General features: G+C 35.8%; 1 protein-coding gene across 1 annotated transcript; it reads right to left on the reverse strand.

Moving 5' to 3' along the window:
* Positions 1-6089: 6089 nt before the first annotated feature.
* LOC131075043 (uncharacterized) lies at positions 6090-8021 on the reverse strand. The gene is made up of 5 exons (XM_059220886.1): positions 8018-8021; positions 7583-7932; positions 6898-7473; positions 6543-6800; positions 6090-6389 (listed from the first exon to the last, which is right to left on the reverse strand). The coding sequence occupies exons 1-5, from the start codon at positions 8019-8021 to the stop codon at positions 6090-6092; spliced, it is 1488 nt and encodes a 495-aa protein (XP_059076869.1).
* Between the last annotated feature and the right edge of the window lie 3289 nt (positions 8022-11310).

Raw genomic sequence — 11310 nt, forward strand, 5'->3', positions numbered from 1 at the left:
AAAGACATTTATCTCAAACATGATGTGTTCTTGATTCTATTACGCCTCGTGCCTTAAAATATATTTAAGTAAGTATAGATTTTTTTTTAATATTTGATAAAAAAATATTATTGATGACTTAAGTTGTATTTTAGTGGAAATTGAATACTTTTGGAATATATCGAGAGAAGAGCCAAATATTAACAACTAGTTGAAATTGTGAGTTTTGACGATAATTTGATATCTTAAATTTTCATTTGAACATGAAATATTCTTTAAGAAGAGAAATAAAGAAAGATTATAATAACACCAATGAGAGAATTTATTAATGGTGGTAATAGCTTGCTTATTAATATAGGATGTCTACAGGGTATAATGTCATATATATTACAATTCACAAGGCTTTGCGAAGATTTGTTGTATTGGTTGTGATTGTATTTCTATAATGAACTTTAAATTTGTTTGTCAATGAACAAATGGTAGGTGAAGTGTCATATGGTTCAATTTTTTTGTAGTGGCTTTTCAGGGTTGGTGGGGTGATCTAAGTTATGATTGTGTTTGGGACTCAACCAAATAGAGAAGCATTTATTTGACAGTGAGGTGATTTTTACTTTCTTATCCAAAACTATGGATATATATTTTAAGGCACTAACACCATTTATATTTTGCTAGAACATTCATGCACATAAATTATAGATTAAGAGTAGTTGTTACAATACATAACACATATAGAAGAGATGAAAATATTGGTGATTTATTTCCAAAAGGTAAAATGAAAAAAAATGTAGGGATCATGGAGTTTGTGAAAACTATCCAGAAAGGGCTATTGACATAAACTTTAGACTCATTTTGGAACTCACTGAAAAAGAGATTATCTTCTTTCTATGAAAAAATGTGATTGAGTGGAATAAATTGTGCGAGGCCTTCGTTCTCTTAGTAATTGTGCTCTTTCTCATGATGAATACATCTCTCTTTCCATTAGTAACGAGGATCATCCTTCAACATAGTTATTTTTATTAGCTGATCTATAATTGTACGTCAAATTTTGTTAATAGGCCTACATGCCATTTTTTTTGGCAAAACTATACTTTATTTAAAGACAATTAAGTACACAAACATCAAATAGATTTCTAGATAGTTATGGCCATTAGAGAAATCAAGAAAAGGGGAAATCTCTGGGGGTTCTACAATACCACCCACCATAAAACTTAAAAAATCCATAGCACCAAGACTCACAATCCCAAAATATGGCAAAATTAATTTAGCCTACTTGATCACCATGAATAAGATTAAGAATCTATTAATATTCATCTTGGCCTAAATCTCTCCAATTTGCAACAATCTAGTTACACATCCTTTCAAAAGTCCTTTTAGCTTGGAAAAAATAAGCCCCACAAGTTGAGAAGGGATATCGATATACAAAATTGTGGCATTATACCCAGAAGCCTCACACTATTGTGAACTCTTAAACAGACACATTTTAAAAATGAAAGAATGCTGCCACACTTAGTGCCAAAATGAGACCTCACTAACAATGTGGGATTAAATCCCAAAGAGCCCTACAAATTTGGGGGCACACCAAACTAACTTTCCATGGCAAGGATGGAGCCCTAAGAAGAAATACTTCACATACAACTTTATAATATTATAAATCCGGCTCCTCGATCAATCAACAAAACACAACCAACCAAAACTGTGAAGCTGCATTTGGAAATGGAGATACCATCCAAGCGAATGATTACCTTTTGCATGAGGGGAATGTTCAATTTATTTTTTCTGTTTATAAAGGTCATCATACCAACAATTTGGTGGAGGCTCTTGCTATTTTGTATGATGTGGAACGTGCTTCTACTCTTGGATGGAGCAGACTCATTTGTGGATTAGATTCACAGGTAGTAGTTCATCTGCTAACTCGACAACATTTAGAGGACATTAGTTGGCAGTTAGTCTTGGTTGTTAATTAGATTCTTAATTTGTGTGCTTCTTTGGATTCTGTTACTTTCACTCATATCTCTAGAGAGTGGAATGGAGTAGCAGATTGTTTGGACAAATGGGTTTTAGATAAAATGCAAACCTGAAATATTATGGATAAGGGTCAATTACCCTTGGGTTTGTCTCAACAGCTAAATCACTTAGTGGATCTTGATGGGGCTATTTGATGCCCCTGCTTTGTATTTCTTCTTATTTGAATAAATTTTAACCCCTCTTTTATTGAAATTCCCAAAAACACAAATCCAAATGCCAAATACTGCTATATATCTATCATGGGCCGATATTGGAAGGATCACCCACACAAGTAGTAAGGGTATGCCCCAAAAGTGTAGATTGTGGACCATAGAGCCAAAGTAATATGTGAAATGCCTCTTAGGAAAAACACACAGCCTTGGAGCCGATCCGTATAGTGACCTGAGCCAAATGAATAAATTGGCCATGTCCCAAGCAAATAAGAAACATCGATAATACTATACGACCAAGGGACATGCTGGACCAAACCTTACACACTAGCTACATAATATAAAAGTCGTTTTCAATCAATACAAGTATCAAGTTTTCAAACAAATGACCTGTCAAATACGATGGGCAAAACGGATGCGGTGGTTCTAAAATCGTATTGTCGTACAACGGAAAGTCATGCAAGCTACGACTGTGATTTTTCAAAAGTAAATAATACCAAATTCAATTTTGGAACCAGTTTAACTGCTGCTGGACAAAACATGAAAGGACGCCTTACAAAATAGTACATAGGCTGATATGACAAAGAAACCATTGCCACTAAGAAATAGAGCCCGTTCCTGCCTTCGATTGACGAGGGCTCGTTTTAAACTGTGATTATTAGTTTTCTGCACAGCCAATAGCATTACGCCATTTTCCCTTTGATAAATTTTAATACAATGTTTATTCCAGAAATTTGTTCGAACTTTAGCGGTTGTCTGTCAATTATGTGTTTTGGCACGGTCTCGTTGGAGGTAATCCAGAATTTGAAGGTAATTCATCTGCCTGTCCAGAAGGAATGGGATAATCAAGACGAGAGAAGGCATCACTTTCGAAGAGAAGGCCGCCAAAGCAGGACTTCAGGGTTCAGAGTCCACATGGCTAATCTGTTTTTGCACATTTTGCGTATGCCAATCAAGGCATTTGTATTACATCTGTCCAAATTCCTCTACCCTTTGTAGTTTGCATTGATGTTTATCCCCTATGGAAAAAAAATGGAAATACCTTTGGTACAGTTTGTTTGAGGCATTTTGTCAAACAGTTCACGCACCCTATCAATGCTTCCACATGTTGCAGACGTGCCCAACTTGAAGGCACAGACGGTAGAATTTGGCCTTATGCCTGCCAGGTGCACATGCTTGTTAGTTCCTTAAGTCAATTCGATTTTCGACAAGTCCACTTAGTGCAAAAGCTTGGAGCATTCTAGCTTTGCTGTAGACACTTCTATCTTTGAGTTGGGTGATGATAAATATTGTTTTTTGTCTGAAGTGGGAATGACTTCTGTCAGTTTTTCTTTGGCCTCAATGTTTTCTGAATTCATCATTTTGTTTCGTGGTTTACATATTGATTCTATGGGTTTGGTCTGACGTTTGTGTGGAAAGACTGTCAAAGGTTTTACTTTAATGAAAGGTCAATTTCGTAATGTTACCGGCAACCTTTGTTGAGAAATTCTTAGCTTAACATTCCATAACCTACAAAGAAAACATATGTAGTTTGGCATGCAAGACAAACCTGACCCACCAAAGCAATTTCTTCCTCTGTGAAAAAAATAGAGATTCTAAGTTGTCCTTATCTTTACGTAATTTTGGTCTACCAATTTCTTGGTTTTTTCCAATGTAAAGGCTGGACAGCTAAGAAGTCTCTCTATTTTCAGCTCACAAAAAGCATTAATTTAAACTTGAAATGAGACTAAAAATTTGGGCCCCTCTTAGCCTTTTCCTTTCTTACACGTTTAGTAATACGTGAGACAGAGTTTGATGTTATATTTGACAAAATGATGACATTTTTGAAGGAAGCTGATTTTTACAGAGGTGCCACCGATTTGGAACCTATCACCTTTTTATAATTAGCAAAAGGCCCTACATGATTATGAGGCAGTTTTTGTGTACCTGTAGAACAAATGGTGATATTTGTGTTAGCATTTTTCAGTTTTGCTAAGTTGATAAGTTTTATAAATGTAAATTTTCATACACAAAGCTGTCAATTTGAGAATTATAGCATAATGGAATTGCAGTGCTTGGTTTCTTGTTTTGGGGTTTTTGTCTGTTTTGTTTTAAATGTCTTTTTTGAATACAAAATATAACAATAAACAGGTATGTCCTTGTTCTTCTGATCAATTTGCCATTTAATAAATCAAATGTATCGTATTGTGCCACATTTATAACAAGGAAACAGACTATAGTTTCAGTCGAATCTTGACATATACTTATTTGGACTTGTCCTTTTTTTCTTGGTGGCAACCAGAGGTGGAGGTCTTCTACATCAAGTGTGATCAAGGTGGGTTCTTTCCCCTGTTTCTATTGTTGTGGTCAGAATGGTTCTAAATAATTGTTCGTTTTGATAATTGTTTATAATTTGATCTTATCTAGGTTATATTGCTAGACTTAGTGGTCATATTGCCAAACTTAGTGGTCATGTCAATCAGTGTGGGGCTTTTCTGTTAAACAACTAATTATGTTTATTTACACCCTTTTTTCTCTGTAATCTGCTTGATTTTTTCCTAGTCATGCCTTGTCTTTGATAAATATCTATAGCTAAGTTAAGGAAGCATAAACAATCCATGTATGCTTTGCATTGAGGACTATATAATTTTATTAATTTTTATGCTCTTTTTCCCATACCAACAACATTTTATGCTACATAATCAATGTGGTGCTGACAAATTACCAACAACTCTTCAAGGACAATAAAAAAGTATCTAGAATTCAACAAAGAAGTCATAAGTAAATAGAATTACACACTGACAGATTAACAATATCATTACTCAATGTTGGATTAAGTACAAAACACAATGCCAAACAAAAGGCAATATGATGAGGTTAAACTTAAAATGAACAGACAATGCGATTCCATACTATCCATACCTTCTTCGAGAGTATATTAAGATGCAGCTTTGCAATTTCTCCTATTTGTCATGCAACCACAAGCCTGTGTGGTTACGTGATACCAGAAAAGAGCCCCCTATTATCTTCTCAGCGATTCATTTATAGGCAATAAAGAAGCAATGATCGCCACAATTAATCGCGACTAATAAAGAATCAACAACATTCCCAATTTTTTCCCTCCGATTGGCTGTATAAATCATTGACCACAATCAACGATTTATTCACGATTAGACGCGATTAAACCCCCCAAAAGATGCCTAAAATTCAGTCAAAAATCGTGACTAAAAAATCTCCTAAACCCTAAAAAATTCCCGCGAAAATGTGTGAAAAAAAGAGACGAAAAAGTCTATAAAATGACGGGACTGTGAGGAGGAGTTGCAGAAAGAACACAGGAGAAGAGTAGCTTGAAAATCATGACAAGCTGAAGTGTTGCAGCGCAACAGTGAGGAGTTGCAACTTGCAATAAAGGTTGGACTTATTAGAAATAATAAAATAGATTTCTTTCGTTGACAATACTAGTGGCATGATATCTACTTAACGTATTCGTCTGGTTTAGGCAGAAGATTTTATATTAAACAGTTTTGTTTTTTCATTCTTTGCTTTGTAAACCGTTGTTATCAATATCTTTAAATCAAGGTTAGAGGGTATGGGGGTACTTGGAGATGTCGGAGACTAGTACTGGTACAGGTACGTTTATTTTTTCAAAATAGGAGACGTGGTATTTGGAGATGCCAATTTTTTTTTTTAATATAATTTAATAATGTATAGAAAATCTGAAAATGTAATGACATTGAACTTTCAAAACAAGAATTTTAATTACTTCAAAGTTTAGGTACATAAATGTGAAATGAGTCAAATCAAAATTTCATACAATCATTGTGTCAAAGTTTCAAACTGATTAGTGATTACATATTGAAAATTCAAAATACTAAATAGCTTGATACGCAACAAGCTAATACAATGATACGCAAACAAAAAGCTAGAAATAAAAATTAGAAAACTTATATCTATCATCTACTCTTCTATGCCATGAACATCCATATCATAATCAAGGTCCTCATCTATGAGGCTCTCCAAATAGTCATCACTCTCAAGTTCAAGTTCCTCTGATGGTAGAATAACAGGGGGTAAATCAATTAGTCCATCTGCTTCAACCACTTCATCCAAAATGGCTGCAGCTTCTCCATCAGGTGAAATTTGATCCCATTTTGCTGAAGGACACTCATTGTATCCAGGGTCTACATGAGAGAGGAGACGAAGTGAGCTATGAATGTACACCAGGTTCTTTGCTTTCTTTGATCCTAATTGGTTCCTCTTTAGGGAATGAATAAACCCATAAGTACTTCAATTTCTCTCACAAGATGAAGAGCTGGCTACTTGTGAGAGCAATCATATTGCAAATGATTGTAATTCAGGGGCTTCACTTCCATGGTTCCACCACCACCACTCTATAGGGTCTTTCTTTACTCTCATATCATATATAGCTTCCACGGAATCAAAATCATCTCGCCCATGAGAAAAATTATTCCATTGAGTCCTCAAAACTGAAACATCCTCACCTTGGCCATAAATCTTTTTAACCGCTGCCCAAAATCCCTTCATTACCTCTCTATCTTGATTTGGAGCCCTCTTTTTGGTCACTTCTATGTCATACCATTTAGGATTAAGGGCATATGCAACACAATGATGTGTTAAGTTTGTTCCATCTTCCACGTAACTTTTCCTCTATCAAAGGATATAGAGAAATATCTTTTGCATTTGCTATCTTCTTGACTCTTTCACACATGAAATATATTGCTTGATAAATCTCTCCCAAACATGCCATATCTGAATCTGCAAATCTGATCACCTCACATATGGGCTTAATAAAGTCTACAACAAACTTAATATCAGCCCAAAAATGCTGATCAAGGACCATACCTCTCACCTCAACTGCAATATCTGATGTAGATTGCTTCCAAGTTGCCCATGCATCACTAACAACTGGGGAACACAAAGCTCCTTTGACTTCACAAAGGTGGTCAAGAAGAATGAAGTAAGATGCAAAACATGTATTAATAGGTTTGAGAAGTTCCACCTTGGCAAATTTACGATAAATGGCTTGTGTGTGGTGATGGTTACATATGAACATTTGTATTTTCCTGCCCTTCTCTATGAGATCTGTAATCCATTGGAACTTGCCAATATCTTTAAGTGCATTATTCAACGAATGCACACAACATGGTGTCCAAAATATCTGCCTATACTTTTTTTGCACCAACATGCCTACTGCTTTACAAACAGGGGCAACATCAGTAACAAATTGGACTACATGTGACGTCCCCACCTCCTCAATGCTGTCACATAACTGGTTATGATAAAATTCTGCATTTTTTTCTTCCTCTGAACAATCTATTGCCTTAAAAAAAAGGCCCTTTGCTACATGTTACCATGATATTAAGTAGTGGACGATTCCTATAATCCGTCCACCCATCCATCACAATACTACATCCTTTTGTAGCCTACACTCTTTTCAATGGTGCAGTTTGTTCCTCTAATCGAGTTTTTTCTTTATCGACTAGAGTAGTGTGAAGCTTTGTATATCCAGGTGGTTTATAGCCTGCTGGTGCATTTTTGATCGCTTGGACCATCTCTCCATAGAAATGTGAGAGATCAACATTAAATGGTATTCCATTTGCATAGAAAAATCGTGCAATCACTGCATCAACTGCTTCTTGACCTTGCACATCAAACAATCTTCCAATGGGGTTTGAGCTGCCAATATGTGACCTTTTGTGAGCATGTTCACTTGTTTCATCTCTAGAAGTTATATCCACCTTCGAGTCTCTATTAAAACTTTCAGCTGTAGTAGTTGCCCCTGTTGTTGAAGCATGTGAAAGCTTCGTATAGAAACTTTACCATCAACCCTTTCTTGTTCCCTCACAACATCATATCGTTCCGACTCATTTTGACAGCCTTCAACACCGTTCCTTGGTTGGTGAAGGAAATGAGCTTTCACCCTAGTGTAGGTGCCTTTCCAATGCAGTGGACAAAGTTTACAATAGATAGTGGGTATGTGCACAAAGATGGTGGTCAGAAAAGTGGACACCACCCAAAAAAAGCATGGAAAAACAAGCAGCACGTACATGGTTCTAAAATTTGAATTCACTGCGTACGCGCTTAGGTTTGTTGTTCCTGAGCCTAGAGAAGGTAGCGCGTACACGTTTCTTTTAGGGAAAGTAGCGCGTACGCACTACCTCTAGGAAAATGAGCGCGTACATGCTATTTATAGGAAAATGAGCGTGTAGGCGCTAATAATCCCAAAAGAACCACGTACGCGGTGCCTTTCAAAAATAGTTTTTAAAAAAAAATCTGGGTCTTATTTTCCCGTGAATAGTGCATTTTTAGTTTGATTTTTCTTCATTTTCTCTCCTAAACCGCAAACGGGGTGCTAGATTTCTCCTCCAGACTATGGATCAAGGTTAGTTTTTGTTTATTTTTGTCTTTCTTTCCCGTTTGTTCAATTTGTTTTACATTTTGAATTTAATTTCATTAATTTTGATTAGGTTTTTTCATTTTTTCTTTCAAAAACTAGATTCTTCTAATCCACAAAAAGAACAACCAAATGCACCTCTTGAAAACCCACAAGAACAACCAAATGCACCTCCTGAAAACCCACAAGATACACCCCCAATTACTTCTTTTGACTGCACACCCGAAACACATGAGCAATTAATTAATCAATTAGGAAAAAATAAGTCTAAAATCAATAGACTAATTGTTAAATTGAAACATCCAAACTTGAGCATCATCAATCCCTCGCCACTAGCCTAGAAACATTAGCTAGTGGTGCCATATCTGTTTCTACACAAATTATCAAATGGGGAAGCTTTAGGGATAGGTGTCGTCAATTCTATGCTAATGGGCTATCATACGAAGGAGTAAAAAACAAAAATATTAGTAAACAACAAATATGTGCCCTTTTCGTTGATCCCAAAATTGGTCAGTCATTACCTCTTAATGCAAAGAGGTTTCCCATACATTAGTGTACCAATGTGCAGATGAAGAATCTTTTTTGGCAGAGGTGGTGGATGGTATTTGATGATCCACCTTGTAATAATTATGAGGTGCCATTATATTTTTGAGAAAAGTATATTGTGAGTTTGTGCTCAATGTGTGCCCAAACTATTTTGACATGAAAGAGTTCTATGGGAGAGGCGGTGGCTCTGCCCAAGATAGACCTGAAACCCTTAGGCGATTACTCACAGAGAGTCGCCGCCCCCTAGCACCCAAACCCAAGGTGCATCAGGTTGTCCCAGTAGAGCTGAAAGAGTCGATGGAGTTACAAACTCTTCAGGGGGCCACAACATTGACTGGTTCCATCATCCAGCATGGGACGTCATTAGCACACCCTATTGTATTGGATGATGAGCCATTAGTTGCTCTAGGTGGCGACAAAGAGCCCATCCAACATATGTGTGTCAGTTGCTCGAGGATATGCTCGGGGATAGACGATGTAGCCGGTGCAGATGGATCTTCATCTTATCTGTGCACGATTTGCGGGAGTAGATGCCAGGCTTGCACGACTGAGGATTTTGCACTGACAGATGTGTTGATGGACATGGTGTTTGCCCATGAGCAACAGACATAGGTGTGTTGATTTGAATTCATAGCATTTTATTTATCAGCCACTTTAAATTTGTAATTACATAAATGAATTTTTATTTATACATCTATTTAAATTGAAACAAATAATATGCATTTCAGGATGTAGTAGCGATATCCATACTCCTCCCGAATTTACTATAGCTGCAACTTCGATGCCTGAGGTATAAATTTTGTAACATGTTAAAATAGAATAGTACACTTTGAATTTTAAAAAATACAAGATATACTAACTATATTTAATGCTTGGTCCAATTTTTGGTTTGTAGGTGTTGACAGGGGACCAAATGTCCCAGATTGATGGCATCATGCTCTCAGCGATCGATTTTGGCCTACAAGGCTATACGGTATCATATTTTGTACAACCCTTTTTATGTATTATTTTGATGGAATATGCAAGTCATTTCATTTTTGATTTTTAAAATTATGTTTAATTTATTATCTATACTAATATCTCATGTTAATTTTGTTTTTTTAGGGTACCCCCTCTGTGTCTAGGGCTCATCCTAAGAAAAAAAATTCCTCGAAGACACCAAAACGTGGGAAGAAGGTAATTGAACACATTTTTAGTTGTACAATTATTTGAAAATGTTGAAATCAAGTATTAGTTGGGGTTTGTAGATTGATTAGTGTTTATTTTGTCTATTTTACATGTACATTGGCCATTGAGCTATGTGGATTTGTTGAATGCACCTGATTCGTCCGTGGATCAAGAGAGGGCAGAGGTATGTATCTCTACTTTATTTTCTTAATTTCATGATTATATGCACACGTACATGTGAACTTGTGATATATTATAATCTTATAATGTTTTCATACATAAAATATCCATACCTATTTCATCAATGGCAAACCCTCCTCTGTGCACTGGAGAAGCATCTCAGGATCCGGTTCACTTTTGTTTGATATGTACAATTATTTGTTTTAAACCTACAATACTTATCATTATATTAATTGTATTTAATATTTGAACATTTTTTGTATAGGTAATAGCGACAGTTTCTCTATCGATGGTGAGCCATCCTCAATCCATTGGAGAAGCATCTCAGGCACATGTACGTCATTGTTCTCTATATTATAGCTTTTAAGTGTTTTTGATATATTTATGTTAGTACATTGTATTAATTGTACATTTAATCTACAATAGACCCCTTCACTGTATGACCATAATGTGGATCCATTTAAGTATGTCTTCAAGAAAACTCCTAAGAGTGACAAGGAGAGGAGAGCGAAGACATTAGCTCCTAGATCAACCGATGAGGTAATCTACATTTCAATTGCAAAGGAATTATAGTTAAATGCATAGTTATGTTGTTAATTGTGAACTATTTTCTACAAAAGAATTCTAACTTGGCTTTTGAATTGTGGTTTTGCAACCATCTACAGAGCCACGTACTGCATCGAAGAGGCTTGATTTTGATGATCCACCACAAGTTTAGGATCATATAGTGTTAGTTTTTGTCAGAGAATGACCAATACATGTAGATATATTCTACATTTTTATTGTATATCGATTTGGACATGGCATATACAACATTTTTGTAATACTTGTATTGACTTGGCAGACATGCCTTTATATATATATATATAT

This window comes from Cryptomeria japonica, chromosome 5 (genome assembly GCF_030272615.1).
Source record: "Cryptomeria japonica chromosome 5, Sugi_1.0, whole genome shotgun sequence".
Lineage (NCBI taxonomy): Eukaryota > Viridiplantae > Streptophyta > Pinopsida > Cupressales > Cupressaceae > Cryptomeria > Cryptomeria japonica.

Coding starts and splice junctions, on each gene's coding strand:
- LOC131075043 (XM_059220886.1), bottom strand. Junction 6,801..6,897: donor GATTTGCAGATTCAGATATG/GCATGTTTGGGA, acceptor ATCCTTTGATAG/AGGAAAAGTTACGTGGAAGA. Junction 6,390..6,542: donor AAGCTATATATGATATGAGA/GTAAAGAAAGAC, acceptor CATTCCCTAAAG/AGGAACCAATTAGGATCAAA.